We start from the raw sequence: 25,970 nt of genomic DNA, 5'->3' as shown, positions 1-25,970 counted from the left end.
GAATGTAGAAAGATTAGAACCCTTTTCGGGTTTAGTTGCTGTCTGAATTCCCTTCCAATGGTTAAACCTCTTGAAAAAAAAAAATGTTGTGTGCCATCATGGTGCACTTTAAAAGTAAAAAAAAAAAATATTAGGTACACCTTGCTAGTACCGGGTTGGACCTCCTTTTGCCTTCAGAACTGCCTTCATTCTCCATGGCATAGATTCAACACATCCCGAAGGTGCTCTATTGGATGAGATGTGGTGAATGTGGAGGCCATTGGAGTACAGTGACCTCATTGTCATGGTGAAGAAACCAGTGGTGAGATGATTGGAGCTTTGTGACATGGTGCAATATCCTGCTAGAAGGAGCCATCAGAAGATGGGTACACTGTAGTCATAAAGGGATGGACATGGTCAGCAACAATACTCTTTAAACGATGCTCAATTGGTACTAAGGGGCCCACAATGTGCCAAGAAAATATCCCCCACACCATTACACCACCAGCCTGAACCATTGATACAAGGCAGGATGGATCCATGCTTTCATGTTTACACCAAATTCTGACCCCACCATCTGAATTTTGCAGAAGAAATCGAGACTCTTCAGACCAGGCAACATTTTTACAGCTGCCTTTTGTCCAATTTTGGTGAGCCTGTGCAAATTGTAGCCTCAGTTTCTTGTTCTTAGCTGACAGAAGTGGCACCCGGTGTGGTCTTCTGCTGCTTCAAAGTTCTATGTGTTGTGCGTTCAGAGATGGTATTCTGCATCCCTAGGTTGTAATGAGCAGTTATTTGAGGTACTGTTGCCTTTCTATTATCTGGAACCAGTCTGCCCATTCTCCTCTGACCTCTGAAATCAACAAGGCATTTTCCCTCACACAACTGCCGCTCACTGGATATTTTCTTTTTTTTTTCTACCATTCTCTGTAAACCCGAGAGATAGTGTGCGTGAAAATCCCAGTAGATCAGCAGTTTCTGAAACCCTCAGACCAGCCTGTCTTGCACCAACGACCTTGCCACGTTCAAAGTTACGTAAATCCCCTTTCTTCCCTATTCTGATGCTCGGTTTGAACTTCAGCAAGTCGTTTTTACCATGTCTAGATGCCTAAAAGCATTTAGTTGCTACCATGTGTTTGCCAAGCAATTGAAAAAGTGTATATGCAGGGCTTTTTTTTCAGCGAGGTCATGATGGTACGCAGTTCCGGCATCTCCAGAACTGAATGTATGTACTGGCAAGGTGGGCTGGGATGTGCTGGAGAGTCTATTTATCCTGGCTGCTGGATCATCAATTTTTGCTGGGGAGCAGGGGAGGGGTGTATAGTATTGCTGGGGGATCTATTCTACCTGATGGGGGGATCTACTGTTTCTGGGGAAGGGGGGTCTGCTGTTGCAGAGGAGTCTGTTGTTGCTGGGGGAAATACTGTTGAGGTGGGAGGGTCCATTGTTGCTATCTGCTGGAGGAGGATCTGATATTGTTGGGGAGGGGGTAATTTGTTGTTGGCTGTTTCTATTGTTTCCGGGGAGGATTTATTGTCACTAATGGGCGATCTGTTGTTGACACCCCCCAGCAGCAATAAACTCCATACAAATTATATCAAAATGATATGTGGTTCTGTATTCTTTCAAAGGGGTGGTACTTCGGTGGTGGGTAGGGGGCAGAAACGAGAGACAGTGGCGGGAGATAGGGGCGGTGACAAGGGGTGAATGAGGGAGGAGTTACCTGCACCTATTTTGATTGTGTAGGATTCGTGAATTTTCACATGACGTAGTAATGGAACCACAGTCGGGATACATGGGAATACATGAGCACAGTCTTGTGGCAAGCCTTATGCCTGCCAATAAATGCCAGTTTGCCATCACCTTTTAATATCCACTTACCAAAACTTTGCTGATCACATTATCTTTAGCAATGAAATGACTATTGCCTGTCTTGTTTTTCTTTCTTTGTAATTTTCAGGACTTGGTAAATGAGAAGCTGATGACCCAACAAACCAATAATGAGCTGGAAAAACTAAGCCATGAGCTGGAAAAGATAGGTCTAAATAAAGAGCGTCTCTTACATGATGAGCAGACCAGTGATGACAGGTGGGTAAAAGAGTCTTCCAAGTGTTTACTGTCTCTAGGATTGTCCCTAACTATGTTGTTATCGATGTCCAAACCACAAAGGTTTTACATCATAATTTACTTTTCACTTTGTAAACCTCCGCCTCTTACCATACGCATTGGGTCCCATCAACCACAGTTTTACTTTTTTTTTTTCCCACCTATATTATTTTCTAGAATTAGTTTTTCAACCCAAGAAGGGCTATGGAGGGGTTATAGGGGTACATGTGCAATGAGGAGCCAGGAAGTAGGATGCAAGATCTGTTTCTATTGACAGAAGAGAAAACTAGTCTAGGCCTGATAAATTTCATGCAACCAAAACTTTTGCACCTTTTGTAACATCAAATGCATAGATAAGGGGGAGGTAGAGGGGTCCAACAACCATCCGCCCCCCAGAGTATCTGCAGCATTTCGGCTAGCACTGAAACTGGCTGCAAACCATAAGAGTTGCAGCCACTGCTACTGGCACTTGTCAGGGCTCAGAGACCGGCAGCAGCACTTTAGAGAGAGGGAGGCTCTTTTCTATCTCCTCCTCAGGCTCCGTTAACATGACACAGCCAAAGGAAGACTTTGACTGCCTAGTCTGGTTAGGGAAGAGGGAGGAGGATCCTTATTGTGGAAGGGCAGGATATCTGTACTGGAGAAGATTTTGGCTTGGGAAGGATAGTAGTTTTTATTGCACTGTCTACTGACCTGTGTGTTACATTCTCCTTACCCCTGCACTCTGTGTGTTATGCATTCCTGACCCCTGTTAGACTATTGCTTCTGGCACAGTAATCAAAGATTATATTTTGGGCACAATGACTGCGCATAAGTTACCATATACAGTGAGTAGGCCCAAGTATTAAGTCTCTCCCACTGTTATCACAATTTTTGCTACCCCCCACAATTCACCTGCCGGTGCCAGAGGTTGACTTACCTGTCCAGACCATCCTCACCTACAAACACCAGCACCCCTGACCTGTTACGGTGCTAGGACTTTAAGTACCAGGGACAGACACCCCATTTGTGGTGGCTCTGCAGCTGCACAATAGCCCTCTGGAGATTTAGGGGTTCAAGATGGGATCAGGAGGATGCTGGGATGCCCTCTTACAGTCAAGTTATTGTAGAACTAAAGGCAAAAATGTTTTCATTTGGAATAGAATAATGGAGTTTTAACCCCTGTCAGATTTTTTTTCCCCACCTGTGTCCCATTGGGGAGACTTCCCTTTACTTCCTGTCCAATAGCCAAAGCAGGAAGTGAGAGGAAATCCGTCCAAAGAAAGAGAATCCCTGGTTGTCCCCAGACCTAATGTCCTTCTTCAAAGTTTTCCCCTCATACTGTTATGAGGACAACCAATAATTTTGGATTTTCTTTTGATGATCACGGTAAACAGGACAAATAGAGTGAATCTCTCTAACGAGGGCACAGACAGCAATAAAAACCTGGCAGGTGTTCTGAGGTCACCCCCTTTAACTCTATGGCAAATTGAATGAAGGTTCTCAAAACAACAATTTCTAACTAAATTCTACAAGTGTAAGGCCAGCTTTATACCAGCATCGCCAAAGCATGAGTATTGAACAGAGCTACAGCTCGAAATAAAGCCGTTATCAAGGCAGCCTTGCTTCATGACCCTTTTGAGTGAAAACATACAGGGTATAGGCATTATTTGTATTCAGATTATAGGATTAGTCATTGCTTTGGTGGGAAACCATAAGGGAATTCTGAACGGAGTCACAGACTGGCAGACTCCCATCAGTATAAATGTATTTACGCAACAAGCCATTGCTCAGTCTCTTTGAAGAGCAGTACTGCCCCAAGGACAGATCTACAGGTTATCACTCATACATGCCACTAGCAAACCCACCACTCAGAAAGCAGAAGTAGGACATAATACAGTCTTTGTTTAAAAAGAAAGGTGAAACTAAATGAAAGGGGATGTTTTGTGAAAGCTTTGAACAGCATTTAAATCAAATCCTGCCAGAGAAGTATGCAATGAACAGCTGTTGGCTACTGGGTAATTATTTGATCACTGTCAGAATTCACACATTTATCATCTCAGTTATAGCAGGATCATTTGATAATTTATCAAAAGGAGCAAAAATACAAGGTTGAACCTGATAGACGTCAGACACAAAATATACATCATACAATACAGCTGAATGGACATCGATCACAGGTCTATGGGCAGTAGGGTTGCCACCTTATCCCTTTAAACAAGGACACTTATTAATTACACAGGTTCTGTGGCTGAATAAGGGGGTAATTAAACTCACTTAGGGCCTTACGTGCATTATATTAGAACCTGTGTAATTAATGTATGTCCTGGTTTAAAGGGATGAGGTGGCAACCCTAATGGGCAGTATGCATTCGGTCCAGATAGCCCCTAGCTGACCAGGGAAAAATCAAGCAGGCAGGGTTTAAAAAAATGTTGACATAAGATTGGCAGCGTTCTTTTGAGATAAAGCTTACTCTGGGGTTGTCTACACACCATGTGCATAAATATGCACACTCAGTTAACAGGAGCAGATCTGTTTATGAATCTATTGTTCCTATGAACAGCTGTTTAGAAGTCCTATTGTCTTGCATCCATCAGGGATATATGAAGTTGATTTACTAAAGGCCCATACACACTTGACGGAAATCGGACGAAATATCCTCCGATTTTTCTCTCTCTTGCTCAGCGTTCATTACCGTTTTTAGTTGACAGTGCATAAATGTTCACAAAATTTCTCGTCCGATTTATTTATATTTTTGGACATTTGTTCCCAGACTTCCTGGTTGTCAGCAACTTCAGATCATGCGCGGTCTTTCGTATCCGATTTTTCACAGACGTACTGCATACACATTGATTGAAAATTGGTCGTCTGGGGACAGACGATAAAAAATTTTGGTGTTTGTCCCTCCATTTTTTTTCGTTGAAAATGTCGGCATCGGCTGCTGAAAGTTGTGTACACACTAGCCGAAAATAGTACGATTTTACCTCGGACGGGAATTTTTGGCAGATTTTCTACTAGTGTGTACCCCACTTAAAAGGCAAAAAGTCTCTTCACTTTGCAAAGTAAGTTTCCCTACAGTGAGGGAACAAAAGTATTTGATCCCCTGCTGATTTTGTATGTTTGCCCCACTGACAAAGAAACAATCAGTCTATAATTTTAATGGTAGGTTTATTTTAACAGTGAGAGACAATTTAACAAAAAAGAAATCGAGAAAAACGCATCTCAAAAAAGTTATAAATTGATTCTCATTTTAATGAGTGAAATAAGTATTTATTCTCTATCAATCAGCAAGATTTCTGGTTCCCGGGTGCCTTCTAGACAGGTAACGAGCTGAGATTAGGAGCACTCTCCTAAAGGGAGTGCTCCTAATCTCAGCTTGTTACCTGTATAAAAGACACCTGTCCACAGAAGCAATCAATCAATCAGATTCCAATCTCTCTACCATGGCCAAGACCAAGAGCTGTCTAGGGATGTTGGGGACAAGATTGTAGACCTACACAATGCTGGAATGGGCTACAAGACCATCGCCAAGCAGCTTGGTGAAAGGGTGACAACAGTTAGTGCGATTATTCGCAAATGGAAGAAACACAAAATACTTGTCAATCTGCCTTCGTAGAATCATTGCTCTGTTTCTGTACGAAGCCAACCCTAATGCTGGCCATAGAAGGTTTGAATCTCAGCCAGTTCGTCAGGAACTGAACAAGATTCGAACTGTGTAGGGGCAGGCTGAATGTAGCAAGTTGATCGATCTACTTGGGTACAACCAGCCTGCCGGATTTTACTTGCGATTATCACTAGCAGCTGGTAAAGCACCTAGCACTAATCACTGTCCTACGGGGAGAAGACAACTGCTCAGCAGGAGGGATTCCCGCATCAACACTGTCTGTGTTGCAACCCGTGGTTGCAGGAGAGCAGTTCGCACCATGTATGTACATGTGTATGTACTCTGTCCTCTGTAATTACAGGACAGAGTAGACTAGACAGGAAATCTGTTGTGATAAGGCAGCTCAGTGTAAGATAAGTTCAAGCTTAACTCCAGACGAAAAACAATAAGGGGTTGATTTACAAAACTGGAGAGTGCGAAAACTGGTGCAGCTGTGCATGGTCGCCAATCCGCTTTTAACTTCAGATTGTTCAATTAAGCTTTGACAAAAAAATAAAAAAATCTGGAAGCTGGTTGGTATCTATGCAGAGCTGCACCAGATTTTGCACTCTACAGTTTTAGTAAATCAACCCTAAGGGTCTCTGTTTATGGGTTTTTGTTGCATCAGATGAGCTTTTTTGCATCAGATAGGTTTTTGTTGCATTAGAAGGGTTTGGCATTCCTACACAAGTCTATAAAAATGCAAAACCACTTGAAAATGGCCAAATGCAGGTCAGAAGGGGGTCAATTGCAGATAGAATGCACCTGCCAATCAATTCTGAGTGATCTCAAAACCATCCTAAACCAATGCCAAAATGCAATCCCAAAACCCTTCAATGCAGGGTCTACAAATCCTGAAATCTACAACATATAGTCTAATTTTCAGAAAGATTATAGAGTTGGGAGTTCCGCCTAACAAAATGTGTGGGTAGCTTGGTAATGTAATTCATGAAAAATAGATTATATTGGCCTTCACTTTCCAACGTTGGGAATAGTCTTCGAGTATGCAGCCTATTGGCTTGCAATTGCAGCAGCTAGGTCACACTGAGTGCTATGGGCTTCTTTCTTGATGGAGGTACCAGACCTAAAGCCTAGTACACACGATAAGAAAATCGGACGAAAAATACCGCTTTCAAAGCAATCCTATGATAATCTGATCATTAGTACACAGCTTTCGAGAGCCAATCACGACAGTTCATCCCAAATTATCGTACCAGATCGTAGGTTTTTTGTTTAATCAGTACAGTTTATGTCCGAAAAAAATCGGAAGAGCCAGACTACACAAGCTCATGAATGAAATAATTTATTACTGTAGCACCCTCCTAGGTAGGTGCTAGTGAGAGAGTATAGTTTTTGGCTCCGTCTGCCTATCAGAGGAGCAGCAGGGAAATCTATATTGCTTTCTGCCTACCAGAGAGCAGGGTCTGTGAGTTAGGTCTGCTCAGTGTGTGATTCATTGAGTCTAGAGAGTGTTTTCACACTGGTCCAATAGGGAGGCATGTTGAACAGTGGGAGGAAACCTGACCAATGGGTACGCAGGCTTTGATACAGTCCCAGTGATTTGTAGAGACTGACTGTCTCGGTGCATTGTGGGATACTGTATAAAAGCCAGGAGCACATGTGCTGCGGGGTCTTTGGCTGGTGAGCAGAGTCCCGGAGGGAGGGTGGCAGCTGCCTCCTCGTTTTGTAGCAGTGGCACCCGGTCACAGTCAGTCGGTCTGGGGACAAGAGGAAAGGAACTGAACCCAGAGGTCCAGGAGAACTGACTGGAGGGGTAGAGACACTGAAGACCCTCGAAAAACAGTATCTTGAGTACAGGGGATTGTGTCTAGGGGCCTGACCTGAGGGGGCAACCCCATTGTAGGATAGTCAGAGGACGGGTGTCAGTCTGTGGAGTGAAAGGGGATACTAGGCAGGTATCCTGACGATAATCTACCTAACTACCTAACTAAGTCGTCTGAACGGAGACATGACCTAAATTCATCTAGTGGCAAGGTGAATTTGCAGCCTGGCTGCATCTCCAGACAGGAGTCCTCATCCATTGTGAATAGTTCAATTTGGAGTATCCCACTCTTCCCTTTTCCCATCGCTATTTAAAATAAGACAACAAAAACAACTACATACCCCTGGACTGATCATTGACTGAGCCAAAGAAATAAAGTATTATTCTGTGGATGCCAATGTTGCTAACAGTAACCAAGGGGGACCCGAGAGTGTATTTTCCAGCAGTCCTCAAGGGGGCAGTACTACATTACAATACAGTTCAACACATGACATTACTTCCAAAGTATTCTGTCGTACGAGAATTTCTGTAAGTTGAGTAACCTCTTCATTTTCAAAATGAGACAAACATACAAAAAAAAAAAAAAGACGATCACTCGTACAATATTCTCATAGTGCATACGAGGCTTAACCGCTTGCCAACCGCCCGCCGCAGTTGTACGGTCGTAGCCTGGGAGGAGCTAGGGGGCAATCGCGCGCCGCAGGAGGTGCGCTCTTGCCCCCGCTCGCCAGCTGCGAAGTCAGTGCGTGTGACCAGCGGCTCCGCTGCAGTGAGAGGACAGAGGGCTGATGTAAACACAGCCGTCTGTCATTCTCGGTAAAGTAATCACAGAGGCTATGCGATCCTGCTATGTAGGATCGCATGTCTCTGTGATTACATCACAAGCCACGCCCTTCCACAGTTAGAATCACGCCCCTAGGGACACACTTAACCCCTTGATCACCAGTAAAGTTAACCCCTTCCCTGCCAATGTAATTTTTACAGTAACAGTGCATATTTATAGCACTGATTACTGTAGTAATGTCACTGGTACCCCCCAAAAGTGTCAAAAATGTCAGTCAGGGGTCTGATCTGTCCGCCGCAATGTCGCAGTCCTGAAAAAAAAAATTGGAGATCGCCGCCGTTACTAGTAAAAAAAAAAAACAATAAAAATGACAGAAATCTTTCCTGTAGTTAGTAAACGCAATAATTTTTGCGCAAACTAATCAAAATACGCTTATTGCTATTTTTTTTTTTTTTTACCAAAAATATGTAGCAGAAAACAAATTGGCCTAAAATGTTAAAAAATTTTGATTTTTTTACATTTTTTTTGAGAATTTCATATAAAAAAATGTGAAAAATATTGTTGTTTTTTCAAAATTGTCGCTCTTTTTTTGTTTATAGCGCAAAAAATAAAAATCACACAGGTGATCAAATACCACCAAAAGAAAGCTCTGTTTGTGGGGAAAAATAGGACATCAATTTCCTTTAGGTACAGCGTCGCACGACCGCGCAATTGTCCGTTGAAATCACGCAGTGCCGAATCGCAAAATAGGGCCTGGTCTTTGAGCAGCCAAATCCTCCGGGGCTAAAGTGGTTAAGACAGATTTGAAGGAATGTTTTCAATGTGTCCCTCAAGGAGATGACATCTCTGCTAGATGGTCCTTAAGAGGGTGTCCTATTTTGAAAACCGTTCCAATGTAATAGATTGTAAGCTCTTAAACCACTTACCGCATTCTAACGTACCCGTGCATCGGGTAACTTTGCGTGGTTATACCGGGATGATGCCTCTAGCTAGACGCATCATCCAGGTACCGTGGTTTGAAGCCGACGCTCGGCTTTCCGCCGGTAACGACCAATGCGGCTCGGGAGCCGCTCGATCGTTACCCGGGTGAGCGGGAGGGGACATCCCCCCCCCCCTCCCGCCGCCTTCCGTGCCTTTGCTCGGGGCTCCCGTCCCACCGGGAGCCCCGAGCACCCAGCCGGCACGTTCGCCGGCTGGATGGAGTCCCGATGAATGCCGGAAACGGCATCGATCGTGTCTCTGATGACGTAACCCGGAGGCGGCGTCCATGACGTCCCTTCCGGGTTACTGTGCTGCAAAAGGCGGCAGATTTGAAAAACGGCTGTATGCAAAAATGCCGTTTTCGGCGTTTTGCATACAGGGAAGTGTAGTGGAGGGGTCTAGGGTCTTTTAGACCCTCGATCCCTCCATAAAGTGTACCTGTCACTACATATTGGTGTCACAAGGGATGTTTACATTGCTTGTGACAGCAATAAAAGTGATCAGATTTTTTTTTTAAAAAAACCTGTAATAAAGTTAAAAAAAAAGAAAAAATAAATAGGAAAAAAAAATAATTTTAGCCGCCCGTCACCGTTAGCTCGCGCACAAAAAAAAAGTATACGCAAGTCGAGCCGCAAATTAAATCGCTGTTCAAACCACACATGTGAGGTATCGCCGCGATCATCAGAGCGTGGGCAATAATTTAAAAAAAAGAGCTACACTCTAACTCTAAACTGGTAACCGTTAAATAAATTTAAATCGTTGCAGATTGAGATCTCTATTGACCGTAGTTTGTCGCCATCCCACGGGGGGGGGGGCGCAATTTTAAACCGTAACATGTTGGGTATCTATTTACTCGGCGTGACATCATCTTTCACAATATACAAAAAAAAATGGGCTAACTTTACTGTTTAGTATTTTTTAAATGCAGTGAAATGTGATTTTTCAAATTTTTTCCAAAAAAATGGCGTTTTAAAGACCGCTGCGCAAATACCGCGTGACAAAAAATTTTGCAATGACCGACATTTTATTCTCCAGAGTCTTTGCTAAAAAATATATAAATATATATATATATATAATGTTTGGGGGTTCTAAGTAGTTTTCTAGGAAAAAATACTGATTTTAACTTTAAAAAGTGTCCGAAATAGGGCTGGGGCTTAAGTGGTTAAGGAGCAGGGCCCTCTGATTCCCCCTGTATTTAATTGTATTATAACTGTACTGTCTGCACTCATGTTGTAAAGCGCTGCGCAAACTGTTGGCACTAAATAAATCCTGTATTATAATAATAATAGTGTGCACACTGCACATGCTTTCACTGCCGGACCTAGCTAGCTACGTCACAAATCTTTAATGATAGTTGGAAGGTCAGTAATTCTTTTTCTACAGTAAGACTTTCAGTATTAGAGGTGAGCTGTAATTTTTTAATGCTTTTATTCATTAGAAGCAGTTAATGATGACAATATTTTTGCAGATATAAGCTTTTGGAGTCCAAATTAGAATCTACTTTGAAGAAATCTCTAGAAATAAAGGAGGAAAAAATTGCCTCGCTTGAAGCCCGATTAGAAGAATCGACTAATTTCAATCAACAGCTACGCCAAGAACTAAAAACTGTGAGTTGTACTGTAAAGATTCATTTACCTGGCTTCTTCTTTTTAGGAAGGCACCACTGTGCTGCATGAATGGAGGTAGCTCCTGCTAAGATGATCTCCAACTTCACAAGTTGTATGTGGACCGTAATGTGCCACTCAATTGCATAGCTCCTAACTGTCCCTGATTTTGAGGGACTGTCCCTGATTTGGAACAATGTCCCTCTTTCCCTCTTTCCTCCTCATTTGTCCCTCATTTTGGTCTGATCTATATAGTTGTATATAAAATGCACTTTATATCTTTTCCCAGTGCTAAACCTTTCATCCAATTTCTAAGTTGCACTTGTAAATTTCAAAAGCCAATATAAAGGAATATTATTGGAAAAAAAAAACACTTCTGGGTTTAACCCATGTTTTTTTTTTTAATAATTTTCAATTGTCAGGGGTGTGTCCTATGCCTACATAGATTTGCTAATAGGCATCCCTCGTTCCCATCTCAAAAAGTTGGGAGGTATGCAATTGCTGAAATCAGTTGTCACTGGGAAAGGTGGACACCACTGCAAATTCCCAACAGGGGTTCCCACCTAGTTTTCTAAAAAGGGTGTTTTATTGCTGTTTGTAGAAGGAGATGGTGACTAGATTTCTTTGATGGCTCAGATAAAATGTTGTTTGTCACAGTGGTCCTTTAAAAGACAGCCAACATATTTAGGGGATTCCAAGGAGCCCCCTTTATCAGGGACTAAAAAGGAGGTCTAGGCAAAAAAGAAAAAAGATTGGAGATCCTGCTAAACCAGTAACGGGCGAAAACCTTATGTTTTCAAACCTATGACTCCAGGATAATATATAAATATACAGTGCCTTGCGAAAGTATTCGGCCCCCTTGAACTTTGCGACCTTTTGCCACATTTCAGGCTTCAAACATAAAGATATAAAACAGTTTTTTGTGAAGAATCAACAAGTGGGACACAATCATGAAGTGGAACGAAATTTATTGGATATTTCAACATTTTTTAACAAATAAAAAACTGAAAAATTGTGCGTGCAAAATTATTCAGCCCCCTTAAGTTAATACTTTGTAGCCCCACCATTTGCTGCGATTACAGCTGTCAGTTGCTTGGGGTATGTCTCTATCAGTTTTGCACATTGAGAGACTGAAAATTTTGCCCATTCATCCTTGCAAAACAGCTCGAGCTCAGTGAGGTTGGATGGAGAGCGCTTGTGAACAGCAGTTTTCAGTTCTTTTCACAGATTCTCCATTGGATTCAGGTCTGGACTTTGACTTGGCCATTCTAACACCTGGATATGTTTATTTGTGAACCATTCCATTGTAGATTTTGCTTTATGTTTTGGATCATTGTCTTGTTGGAAGACAAATCTCCATCCCAGTCTTTTGCAGACTCCATCAGGTTTTCTTCCAGAATGGTCCTGTATTTGGCTCCATCCATCTTCCCATCAATTTTAACCATCTTCCCTGTCCCTGCTGAAGAAAAGCAGGCCCAAACCATGATGCTGCCACCACCATGTTTGACAGTGGGGATGGTGTGTTCAGGGTGATGAGCTGTGTTGCTTTTACGCCAAACATAACGTTTTGCATTGTTGCCAAAAAGTTCGATTTTGGTTTCATCTGACCAGAGCACCTTCTTCCACATGTTTGGTGTGTCTCCCAGGTGACTTGTGGCAAACTTTAAACGACACTTTTTATGGATATCTTTAAGAAATGGCTTTCTTCTTGCCACTCTTCCATAAAGGCCAGATTTGTGCAGTATACGACTGATTGTTGTCCTATGGACAGAGTCTCCCACCTCAGCTGTAGATCTCTGCAGTTCATCCAGAGTGATCATGGGCCTCTTGGCTGCATCTCTGATCAGTCTTCTCCTTGTATGAGCTGAAAGTTTAGAGGGAAGGCCAGGTCTTCGTAGATTTGCAGTGGTCTGATACTCCTTCCATTTCAATATTATCGCTTGCACAGTGCTCCTTGGGATGTTTAAAGTTTGGGAAATCTTTTTGTATCCAAATCCGGCTTTAAACTTCTCCACAACAGTATCTCGGACCTGCCTGGTGTGTTCCCTGTTCTTCATGATGCTCTCTGTGCTTTAAACGGACCTCTGAGACTATCACAGTGCAGGTGCATTTATACGGAGCCTTGATTACACACAGGTGGATTCTATTTATCATCATTAGTCATTTAGGTCAACATTGGATCATTCAGAGATCCTCACTGAACTTCTGGAGAGAGTTTGCTGCACTGAAAGTAAAGGGGCTGAATAATTTTGCACGCCCAATTTTTCAGTTTATTTGTTAAAAAAGTTTGAAATATCCAATAAATTTCATTCCACTTCATGATTGTGTCCCACTTGTTGATTCATCACAAAAACTACAGTTTTATATCTTTATGTTTGAAGCCTGAAATGTGTCAAAAGGTCGCAAAGTTCAAGGGGGCCGAATACTTTCGCAAAGGCACTATATGTGTGTAGCACTACCCCCGTAGGAGCTGCTGCTAACTGCCTCTCCTACTCCTGCACAGTCAGGCAACACGCATTCTCCACTTGCATCCAGACACAAGAAGTCAGTCCCTTGGCTTTGTTTTTTATTCTTTATTAGGGGGTAACAACTTTGATGGGTGAAGGGACTTATGGGATGCCCAACTTGAATGAAAGAACCAAAAATCAGGGACAACTTCCTCCCTATGTACAAGGTATTGAACTGTCCTCTTTTCCGGACATTGACAGTCTCTTGAAGAAAAGACTGCAAAAGCCCCTGAGAAAGTAGCCAAAAGTATTGGTTGCATACAGGAGTATCTCCAACTTCACCATAGACACCAATCCCAGTTCTACTAACTGTAGGATCTACCAGCCCACCTGGCTGCTTCTTCACCAGCCCACACAGCTGCTGCTGAAGATCTCCCAGGACAAGGGAAAGCAAAGCATTAAGCACAACACTGTCTTCCAGAAAGGCTTGCTACATGTGGCAGTCTTTCCATGTGTAAGTCCCTGACTGTGCTGATGTACTTACACTGTCCTCCTTGCTCCTGCTGCTTTTTGGGTAAGATTCCGTTCAAACCTCACTGCTGTCAGGATCCTCCCAAGCCAGCTTAAAGTAAAGCATCCCCCTTCCCCTCTAGGGACACCGATAGAGTCCTCAGTGCTCCATCTTCCACCCGACTCCCCTGCCAGCATGACTCATCCATATTTTAAGTAGTTCTAAAGCCTTAAGGTTTTTCACCTTAATGCATTCTATGCTTTAAAGTAAAAAGCCTTCTGTGTTGCAGTCCCCCCCCCCCCCCTTCTCCCCTTTTTTGTACATGAGCCAGATCCAATCCATTGATGTGCATGAGGTTCCAGCTTCTGTCTCTCTCCAAGCTGGACAGCTCCCGCTGCTGCCAATCAAATCCCGTGATACAGGAGTGGGGGGCGAGGCTGAGCCCCACTATCTGTGTCAATGCGGGACACAGGAGCAAATCCACACAGGTCCACACAGGTGCCCCCAAGGAAAGATGCCTTCTGTAGATGGGGGGGGGGGGCCAGAGTGCTGGCTGGGGATCTGAAAAGAGGAGGATCAGGGCTGCTCTGTGCAAAACTATAGGCATGTTTGTTGTTTTTATTTTTTTTAAATCGAAGGCTTAGAATACTTTAAGGGCTGGCTCAGCTACCATGCCAGGCCCACTGCCTGGGGACTGGAAAAGATTAACCCTCCTGGACTCTGCCCTCCGGCTTCTAGAAAAGTCTCCAAACTTCCAGAAGCAGGGAGAGGCACTAGAGACCTGCCTGTATGAGTCATCCAGTCTGACCTGCAAATAACCTCTTGACCCAGCACTCATTTTACCATTGGTCAATAACTTTGCCTGCACTAATTTAGGAGCACACTAGAGATACTACAGGTGTTTATACTATATATTACATTTTTATATAACATATTATTTAATTTTCATAGGTGAAGAAAAATTATGAAGCTCTTAAGCAGCGACAAGAGGAGGAGAAATTGACGCAGACCTCACCTCCTAAGCCTGGAGAGGACAGTGTTCCCGTCAGTAAATGGGAGCGGGAGAGCCAGGAGACTACGAGGGAGTTGCTGAAGATTAAAGATCGTTTGATAGAAGTAGAGAGAAATGTAAGCCAGCTATTGGATGAATTAAGTGAACCTATACCGAGAGGAGCCTATATTGAGAGTAAAAAAATGATTATCTGCATTTAGAGTGAAATCGGTTGAATTGACATGTAATGACAACCAGACATCTAGCATTTTGAGTGGCGACAAGAGGTGGGAGCTTACATTTTTTTGACTATAGTTTCACTTTATATATGGCAATACACTAAAACCACTTTACTGGGAAAAGGTCAGCACCTCCCACCATTATCTTTCTCACTTCAGTCTCGTTCACAAAAGCACTGAGGTCTGTATACCGGGAACAGCCCATTTATTGCAACCCGTCTAGATACAGGTGGTTTGTGCAGGCAGGCCAATGAAGTCTTTTAGGACACAGTAGCTGCACAGGCACAGCTCCTCATCCTAATGTGAAATGTGCGCATAAGCTACCCCAAACGCCTACTGCCATGTCCATGCAGCTGCTGTGTCCTATAAGATTTCAATGGGCTTGCTTTTTTGCAGCACCTGGAGTCAGGGCCATCTTACGGAATGGGCATGCTGGGAAGTTGCCCGGGGGCCCCACTTGCCCGGGGGGGGCCCCACCTCTCAGCAACCTAGCCCCAGTCAAGCATTAGTCCAGATTCCGGTGTGCATCCTGCTACCGAACTTAGCAGGTGGCAAGCAGGTGGCAAGCAGGTCTAGTAGTGTGCCTAGACCTCATATAAACCCCTTTGGAATAACTTCAGACCAGGCTCAGGGCGGATAAAAACCGTGTTTACTGTAAACTTGGCAACATGTAACAACATTACGTCCCTAACGAAACCTAGCTGTGGCTGCCCCAGGTTACCTGCACAGGTGAAGTCTCTTAGAGGAAAATTCAAACTTGGTGGTGTTCCCCCAAGTTCCTCTAGCGATTTGGCGTTCCAGGCAGACCGTAGGCCCAGCAAGTCTTTAGCGTAGATTTGCCATGTGTTTCCCAAGTGTTCCCTGAAGACCCGCTTGGCATCTGGACCTCTTCCCTTTTATAGAACACAGGAGGAAGGCTGCACCCTAGTGAAAGGCCGCAAAATTACAAGGAAAGGTGGCAAAAACATTAACCCTTTTCCCCCGACCTGGGCAGCCGGATGCTAACTACAGCTACAGTAGGCTACCTGCCTATATGTATGGAACTTAAGCTGGTCACACACACAAGCTAGGGTTGCCAGCTCATCCCTTTATTCCAGGACACACAGTAATTACACCGGTTCTGTGGCTGATTAAGGTGGTAATTAAACTCAGTGCCTTATGTGCATTATATTGGCCTCAGAACCTGTGTAATTAATATGTCGGTTGCGCAAGTAGTCCTAAGGGGCGAGCGCGCTCCCGCCCCCACTAGCCAGTGGGGATGCCGATCCACGGGACCGCCGGCTGGGATTGTTGCCGGGCACCCGCGATTGTTCCCTGCTAAGAGAGGACGGTCAACTGTTGTAAACACAGCTGACCGTTCTTCTCTCTGAAATAATCACAGAGCACCTGTGATCCTTCTATATAGGAACACAGGTCTCTATGGTCATTTCAGAAGCCCATCCCCCATACAGTTAGAAAACACCCCCTAGTTTGATCGCCCCTGGGTTAACTCCTTCCCTGCCAGTGTCATTATTACAGTAACAGTGCATATTTATAGCACTGATTACTGTAGTAATGTCACTGGTACCCTCAAAAGTGTCAAAAGTGTCAGTTAGGTGTCCGATCTGTCCACTGCAATGTTGCAGTCCTGCTAAAAATCGCAGATTGCCGCCATTACTAGTAAAAAATAAATAAATAAAAATTACATACATTTTTCTCCCTAGTTTGTAGACGCGATAACTTTTGCGCAAACTAATCAAAGTACGCTTATTGCGATGTTAAACCATAAATATGTAGCAGAATACAAATTGGCCTAAAAGGATACATTTTATTTATAAAATATTTTTTTCGGGAATGTTATATAGTAAAATGTGAAAAATATATATATATATATTTTTTTTTTCCAGAGATGTCGCTCTTTTTTTTTTTATAGCGCAAAAAATAAAAATTGCACAGGTGATCAAATACCACCAAAAGAAAGCTCTATTTGTGGGAAAAAAGGAAATCCATTTTATTTGGATACAGCGTCGCACGACCGCGCAATCTTCCATTAAACTAACGCAGTGCCGAATCTCAAAAAATGGCCTGGTCTTTAAGGGGGCAAATCCTTCCTGGTCCAGAATTTGGTAATCATGTATGTAAAAGGGGGGGGGGGGGGACATTGCACTGAGCACAGGTACACATGGTAGTATATGGTGGGCGCACGTCTTCTCCTATCAGTGACAGGGCCTCATTTCTGTTTCTCTTCAGAATGCTACTCTGCAGGCAGAAAAGCAAGCGATGAAAACTCAGCTGAAACAACTGGAATCTCAGAATGACAACTTGCAAGCACAAATTCTGACTCTTCAGAAACAAACCGTTTCACTGCAGGAGCAAAACACAACTCTACAGACACAAAACGCCAAACTGCAGGTAACTCAAAACTGGAAAAATCATAGGAAACTTTATTATCTGGAATTACAGCTTTGAAATATTCTTTGTATCAATTTGATTTCCAAATCAAAGTCTCAGTGGCTTGTCGCAGCTTTACATCCTGCTAAGAGTGCATCACACTCCCCGGAAACTCTATGCCATGGGTCTTCGTGACGATGACCTCTGTGGACGATGCCGGAGAGAGGTGGGGGACTTGGTTCACTTGCTGTGGCGATGTCCAAAGCTGCACAGATACTGGTCCACGGTGCTGTCTGCCATTAATGGAACTCTAGGGGTGGCTATCCCTGGGGATCCCAGACATTGCATTTTGGGGATGCTGGAAGCGGTAGTGGAAGATAAGTTTTTGCGTGAGGCCGCCAGCCGGGCACTTTTTCAGGCCCGTCTACTGATCCTGAGACACTGGATAGCGCAGGAGCCACCCACGTATGGGATGTGGTTGGCACAGATGGCTTCTACTTTACGTATGGAGAAGGTTATATATCAACATAGGGGGGTGCCTCAGAAATTCTCTAAAGTATGGGATGTGTGGCTGAACAGCCCAGGCATGGCCCCTGATGATCTTATCCTGGACCGTTTGTTACGGTAATTTTGTGAGAAATGTATATGCTCATTCTTGGATCGGGTGGAGGGGGTAGAGGTGTTCCCTATGCTTTCTTATATTTTATAATGCTGTGTGTTTGTCGCAAGGTGCTTGACTATGTTAACCTTGGGGGGAATGTGGTGTGGCATGGATTGTGTAATGTTTATAGTTTGATGTTACCATCCGAAAGTTTACAATTTTTTTTTTTTTTTTCCTTTCTGACTGTAATGGTGTGAATTTTTCTCAATAAAGCTTTTCTTGATTTAAAAAAAAAAGTCTCAGTGGCTTAGAGGGGTCCACATTTCAAATCCCAGGCAGGAAACTATCTGTTTTCTCCCTGTGCTTGTGTGGGTTTCCTCCGGGTAGTTTGGTTTCCTCCCACACTCCAAAGATTTGCTGGTTGGCTCCTGTCTGCATTGGCCTTGGCATTTGTGTGTATGCATATCAGGTAGGTGACCTTAGAAGGGCAAGGACTGATGTGAATGTGCATTATACTGTATATATAAAGTGCGTTTAAAGGAGTTTGCAGATTTCCTGATTCCAGCTTCACCACCTGGTATGTCATCAACCAGAAACAAGCACACAGCCAGTGAAGTCTGAATTCACATTACATCACTCAGTCCTGTTTTGCATTAGTGTGGCTTCTAATGAGACTTGAGACCAGTGGCGGCTGGTGCTCCATGGGGCTGGCGGGGAGCGGCAGACTGACCACACCATACCCCCCCCCCCCCCCCCAGACCACACCAGCTCGCTCGCACACCATACCATCCCCCCCTGTTGCCAGCTCACTTACCCTGGACTAAAGTGGAGAGCAGGCGGCCACGGCGGCTTCCCCTGCATCTCCTCCTCGGCCAATAGCATGGCCTCTCCTTTCAGCCAATCGGGAAATGGGTCCTTCCTGATTGGCTGGAAGGAGGAGCCGTGTGATAATAGCGAATATTCATTCGCTATTGTCACACAACTGGGTGGGCTCGGGGCGCAGAGCTCTGTGCCCCGAGCCCACCCTTTTTTTAAGCCTATTTAAACCTCTGGCTCTAATCACGTGCTTAAAAAAAAAAAACCCATTGGAATCCATGCGTCCCACATGTAGATTAGGGGGCCAGACACATGGATGGGGGGGGGGCGGTGCCCCTGCACCCCCAATGCACCAGCCACCACTGCTTGAGACTAAATCACTACTTTGGTGTGATTTAGAGTGCAAGTTGGCCCCATAGAAAATACAAAGTCGCAATAAAGTTGCATCACAAAGTTGTGCTATAAATTGCATCAAAGTTGCATTGCAGTAGTGTGAATCAAGCCTTAAAAGTAAGTAAAGATTGGAATGACAGCCCTGCAAACTGCACCTAAGGCCTTGTTCACACTTGTGGCTAGGGGCAGTAAATTAAAAAAAAAAAGCAGTTGAGCTGAGGTTTTTGTGCCCCTGACTTCCCACCTGAAAGTGGTTGTAAAGGCTGAAGGTTTTTTACCTTCATGCATTCTACCCGTGAAAGTAAACAAACTTCAGTGTGCAGCTCCCCCCTCAGCCCCTCCTCATACTTACCTAAGCCTGATCTCGATCCAGCGATGTGCATGAGACCCGAGGCTCTCCCCCTCTTGACTGGCTGAGATACTGCAGCAGGAGCCATTGGCTCCCGCTGCTGTCAATCACCGCCAGTGAGGTAGGATCGGGGGCGGGGCTAAACCGCATTCTCTGTGTCTTATGGACACAGAGAGCCAGTTCAGGAGCGAGCACGCACTCGGAAAGAGGCAGGGGCCCAGAGCGCTGGTGGGGGCGAGAAGAGGAGGATCGGTGTTGCTATGTGCAAAACCACTTCACAGAGCGGGTAAGTATGAGATGTTTATTTTTTAAATAAACATTTTTCCTTTAGACCCCTTTCACACTTGTGTGACCTAAAAGTCATGCGATTTTTGCCTTGACTTGAAGCAATGTCTATGGACCTCAAAACACATTAAAGTCGGACCAAAGTATTGCAGGGACTACTTTGACGTTGTTGCGACTTGAAGTTGCACAGATATGAACGGTACTCATTGGAAATCATAGAGTGTGACTTGTCATGTGACCTTGCAATCCCAAGTTGCAGGACAAGTCGCACAAGTGTGACAGGGTCCTTACAGTCACTTAAAGCTACAATGACAGCTGGACTAGGTGGTACACATGCGTCAACAAAGAATATACTCCATATCACATTCAGTGGGCAGTACTGCCACCATACACAACCCTTTCAAGTCAATAGCGCCACACAGCATCCGTGTGCAATGCACAAAGTTGAGGCGCAGTGGTGAAGGCTTTTTCAGGGTTAAAACAGACAGTGAAGAGACTACATATCGCCTCCCAGCTGCCTTCTGAAAAAGTGATCTGCAGCACATTCTTTTTTAAAGGGGTGGCACAGGCTTTTGCAAGTCTGAATAAGCTTTAAAAATAAGTCTGCATTGTAGGGTTGCCACCTCATCCCTTTAAACCAGGCTACATATTCATTACACAAGTTCTGAGGCTAATATAATGCACATAAGGCCCCTTATACACGGGCTTTCCGATGTCAGTTTTTTCAGGCGGACCGGATTGGATGCTTCATGCACCCCTATGGGGCAGCGGATGTCTGCGGTGACATGTCCGCTGACACCCACTGCTCTCCATTCCGATCCCGTCCGTGAAATCCAGGGAGATGGTAACCCTATTTTCCATCTGTCTGGAGGATTGGATAGGATCGGATGAAAGCAAACAGGCGGTCCATTTTCATCTGATCTCCCATAGAAGAGAGCGGTGATCTGACGGGTCTGTCTCTGCAAAGTTAGCGGAGACAGACCTGTCATCTGCCTGCTCAGCGGGGTTGGGCATTTCGATCCACGCTGAGCAAAACTGAGTCCGCCAGGCGGAAAGCCAGTGTGAAAGGACCCTTAGGGCTCTTTCACACTATCCGTCCATCGAACGGACTCCGTTTATCTCAGCGGGGGATCGATCCGCCGATCCCCCGCGGAGCAGGAGGATGAAAGCTGTTCTCCGCGCTGTGTGTGGAGACACAGCTGTCAGTTCCCCATACATCTCTATGGGGGAATCAGATGGGAACGGACCGTCGGTCTGTTCTCATCCGGCCTCATCCGATCCGCTGGACAGATGGAAAATAGGGTTTTCCATCCGTCCAGATTTGACGGATCGGATGTCAGCTGTCTCCACTGACATCCGATGCCCCATAGAGATGCATGGGGGGACCGGTCAGATCCGCCAAAAAAACGGACAGGCGGATCTGAACGGTCCGCCTGTGTGAAAGGGGCCTTAGGCCCTAAGTGAGTTTAATTACCACCTCAATTAGCCACAGAACCTGTGTAATGTTTGTCCTGATTTAAAGGGATGAGGTGGCAACCCTACTGCGTTGGCAGTTACCGTATTTCTGCCCAGACTGTCTCCATTAAATGACATGGTGGTGAGTTTTGTTGCTGTCTTAAAATAATACAGACCCATTGTTTGGTACAATTAGTCACATATGTCTGGCATGCTTCCACTTGGACTAGTAGAGTTAATGGAAACCAGTCTGGCTTTAGCTTTTACTAGACCTTATTGTGAGCACCAGGGGCGTAACTACAGGGGTTGCAATTGCAACTGGGCCCCATGCTCCAGGGGGCCTGTGCAGCTCCCCTGTACACCTGGATAGGAGGGGCAGCGGGGGCAGCATGTAGAGAAATCACTGTCCCCCTTTTTCCTCCTGTAGCTGCAGGAGGAAATGGAGGAGGCTGGTTCCTCTGTATGCGGCCCCCGCCACTCCTCCTATCCAGTTCACTTGTGTTCTGTTGTCTCTGGGCCCCTGTGTGCTCCCCTGCCCCAAGAAACCATGAAGGGCCCACCACCATAGGGGAGGCCCCAAGATGGCAGGAAGGGGGCTATAATAAAGGGCCTTGCAACGAGAGTAAAGGGCCCCAGGATCATTTGGAAGAGCTCCAGGCTTGAAGGGAAGGGCCCCAGTCAGGGGTCCGGGGGGCCCTTCATGGTTTCTTGCACCAGGGCCCTGAAGGTTCTAGTTACGCCTCTGGTGAGCACATTTGTAGTTTTCTGTGGCATTTGTATTCTACTAGAAGCTGATCCATTAACGTATATTGCTATTGTTTGGGCACTAGATGGGAATATTGCTTTGTCAGTTGGACAGAGGCCTGTGGGAGGAGCACAGTTTGGGAGCAATTGTTAATCCACTGCAGATTATTGTGGACCCTCTGAAAAGGATAGAAACTTAAATATGTTTGACTGGTAATGGGTGAAGTTGTGGAATTGGTTCCATAGATGTTGCTAACACATGGCATTGGTCTTGGTACCAGTAAAGAGAGAGCTGCAGAAGATGCATTGGGGAGACATGAGAATGGGCAGGGAACAAGTTTAAATAGGAGATCTAGGAGGTAGTCCCCGGGAAAAGGTCATCTAGAGCCCAGGGCGAACATGCCAAATTGTGAACCCCCCCCCCCTCCCCTTCAAGATGTATGGGCATTAGGTGTCTGCAGAAATCCCCTCTCCCCCATAAAATCGAGCATTAAGCTTCATGCTAACCCCCTAAGCATAAATTTCCCCCTCCTGCCAGTAAAAATCCGCCCCACCTGCTGAAATCCCCCCTCCCTGCACAAATATCTGCCCCCCCCCCCAGCTCAAATGCTATCTCTCCCCATATGCCCCCAGTACAAATCCTCCCCATCCAAAAATAAAAAACTCCTCTACCCCTCAAATTTCCCCTCCAAGCTCAAATTCCCCCCTTCCCCCCCCCCCCACTCCAAATCCCCACATCCAGCACAAAGTCTCCTCCAGTCCTCCAACTTAGCACAAATACCCCTCAATCATCCCTGCTAGCACAAATTCCCCCCCCCCCCTCCCCCCAAGAAAAAAAAAATATTTGCCCTCCACTATTTAACTTTTATAGCACAAACCCACCAAATCCCCCCTCCTAGCATAAAACCTTATCCCCCCCCTCTCCCAACATAAATACCCCCAAAATCACTACTTCTAGCACACCTCCCTAAATGTGCCCTCTCAGAACAATTCTTACCTCCTGCCACTCCTCAAAATTTGCCTTCTCAACAGAAATGCCCTCCCCCCAATCTTCTTGTGGTGCCTCCTCACCTCACATGATACCACAGCCCCTCCTGCCCACCCCTTGTCTCAGGCCTGCTGGGGGATTTAGTATTTAGTAGGTGCCAATGGGTTCCCAACAAAGGACGTGGTAATTTGGTAGATGGCCATGCACTTCAAAGAGGCCTTTTGCAATCTCCATGACTGATGCCCTCCACTGGTACAGGAGATACTGTGGATTTTTCTGTGTACTTTTGGAAACACTGCTAAAAACTGTTGGAGCCACCTAATGATGGTAACAAAATGATTTCTAATTTTATTTTTAGGTTGAAAACTCTACTCTCAATTCTCAGAGCACTTCATTAATGAACCAAAACTCACAGCTCCTCATTCAGCAGTCTAGCTTGGAAAACGAGAACGAAAATTTGGTAAAAGAAAGAGAAGAGCTGAAATCGATGTACGATTTACTGGTAAAAGACCACGAGAAGCTGGCTCAGGTTCACGAACGCCAAGCAGCAGAGTACGAATCGCTGATCTCTAAACATGGAAACTTGAAGTCTGCACATAAAAATCTGGAGGTGGAACACAAAGATCTTGTAGACCGGTATGGGTATGACTTTGTACTGATTTAGATGATGGATGAATTGCTGGGTTTTTGTGGGATTAAAATTGAATGGAAATCCAGCATTTGTTTGGGACCCCTCTCTGTAAGGTGCATGGGTAAGGGTGCTGCAGATGCAGATTAAAGGGGGCAGTGCCTCCTGGTGGAGAAACCAAATTTTGCGGAGAGCCCTGTCAAATGCATTGCCCATTCTATGGGTGCCAACACCAATCTGAGTGCTTGAACTTCAGCAAGCTCATCTTTCTCAGCTACATTAGAATGGAGTTCTGCTATTGCATGTGAGGGGATTCTGAGAGAAGGAAACGCCCACTAAGTGTAGCTCCATAGATGGCTCTGTAGCACTTGGGAATGTCAAATTAAACAAAGAATTCCCTTTTTATGCCAGGATCCACTTTTATTATTTTATGCTGTTGTTCCATAATTATTTGTTACATCAGACTTTGATTATCTCATACTCACTATAGATGTTTTGTTTAGGACACTCGAAGGTGAAGTAACTATAGTCAAGGTTTTAGTGAATTATAAGGGGAATGTGGCACAAAAATAAAGCAATGTTTATGGCTGTATGCTACACTATGTTGTCAAAAGTATTGGGACACCTGCCTTTACATGAACTGTAATGGCATTCCAGTCTTAGTCCGTAGGGTTCAATATTGAGTTGGCCCACCCTTTGCAGCTATAACAACTTCAACTCTTCTGGGAAGGCTGTCCATAAGGTTTATTAGTGTGTCTATAGGAGTGTTTAACCATTCTTCCAGAAGAACGGAGGTCAGGCTCACAGTCTCCTCTCTAATTCATCCCAAAGGTGTTCTATCGGGTTGAGGTCAGGACTTTGTGCAGGCCAGTATAGTTTCTCCACCCCAAACTCACTCATCCATGTCTTTTTGCACTGGTGCACAGTAATGCTGGAACAGGAAGGGGCCATCCCCAAACTGTTCCCACAAAGTTGGGAGTATGAAATTGGGTACCCCTTCTGTCACAATGCCCTGGTACATCTCTCTTGTCACAATGCCCAGTTACCCCCCCTCCTGTGACACTGCCCAGGTACCCCTCTCCTCCTGTGACACTGCCCAGGTACCCCTCTCCTCCTGTGACACTGCCCAGGTACCCCTCTCCTCCTGTGACACTGCCCAGGTACCCCTCTCCTCCTGTGACACTGCCCAGGTACCCCTCTCCTGTCACACTGCCCAGGTATCCCTCTCCTGTCACACTGCCCAGGTATCCCTCTCCTGTCACACTGCCCATGTATCCCTATCCTGTCACATAGCCCAGGTACCCCCATCATGTCACCCTGCCCAGGTATACCCATCTGTCACCCTGCCCAGGTATACCCATCTCCTGTCACATAGCCCAGGTACCCCCCTCCAGTCACCCTGCCCATGTATCCCCATCCTGTCTAACTGCCCCTCTCCTGTCACAATGCCCAAGTACCCCCATCCTGTCACACTGCCCAGGTACCCCCCTCCTGTCACACTGCCCAGGTACCCCTCTCCTCCTGTCACACTGCCCAGGTATCCCTCTCCTGTCACACTGCCCAGGTATCCCTCTCCTGTCACACTGCCCAGGTATCCCTCTCCTGTCACACTGCCCAGGTATCCCTCTCCTGTCACATAGCCCAGGTACCCCCATCATGTCACCCTGCCCAGGTATACCCATCATGTCACCCTGCCCAGGTATACCCATCTGTCACCCTGCCCAGGTATACCCATCTGTCACCCTGCCCAGGTACCCCTATCCTGTCACATAGCCCAGGTACCCCCCTCCAGTCACCCTGCCCATGTATCCCCATCCTGTCTAACTGCCCCTCTCCTGTTACAATGCCCAAGTACCCCCATCCTGTCACACTGCCCAGGTACCCCCCTCCTGTCACACTGCCCAGGTACCCCCCTCCTGTCACACTGCCCAGGTACCCCCCTCCTGTCACATAGCCCAGGTACTCCCCTCCTGTCACATAGCCCAGGTACTCCCCTCCTGTCACCCTGCCCAGGTACTCCCCTCCTGTCACTCTGCCCATGTATCCCCATCCTGTCACACTGCCCAAGTACCCCTCTCCTGTCACACTGCCCAGGTACCCCTCTCTTGTCACAATGCCCAGTTTCCCCCCTCCTGTCACCCTGCCCAGGTACCCCTCTTCTGTCACCCTGCCCTGGTACCCCTCTTCTGTCACCCTGCCCAGGTACCCCTCTCCTGTCACCCCCCTGCCCATGTACCCCCTCCTGTCACCCCCCCCTGCCCAGGTACCCCCTCTCTTGTCACCCTGCCCAGGTA

The 25,970-nt window shown here is 45.6% G+C and overlaps 1 protein-coding gene across 7 annotated transcripts in view; it reads left to right on the top strand.

The window, feature by feature from the left end:
• Positions 1-25,970, top strand: part of CCDC88A (coiled-coil domain containing 88A) — a 338,561-nt gene that overhangs the window by 207,031 nt on the left and 105,560 nt on the right. For all 7 annotated transcript variants that reach the window (XM_082250173.1, XM_082250171.1, XM_082250170.1 and 4 more), the window contains exons 16-20: positions 1,940-2,067; positions 10,724-10,862; positions 14,769-14,945; positions 17,277-17,438; positions 23,407-23,684. In XM_082250173.1, the coding sequence (XP_082106299.1) occupies positions 1,940-2,067; positions 10,724-10,862; positions 14,769-14,945; positions 17,277-17,438; positions 23,407-23,684 (884 nt within the window). The remainder of the gene's footprint in view (positions 1-1,939; positions 2,068-10,723; positions 10,863-14,768; positions 14,946-17,276; positions 17,439-23,406; positions 23,685-25,970) is intronic.

This window comes from Pelophylax lessonae, assembly GCF_965119305.1.
Source record: "Pelophylax lessonae genome assembly, chromosome: 3".
NCBI lineage: Eukaryota > Metazoa > Chordata > Amphibia > Anura > Ranidae > Pelophylax > Pelophylax lessonae.
The sequence above is the reverse complement of the archived record's forward strand: the minus strand, read 5'-3'. Positions and strand labels throughout refer to the sequence as shown.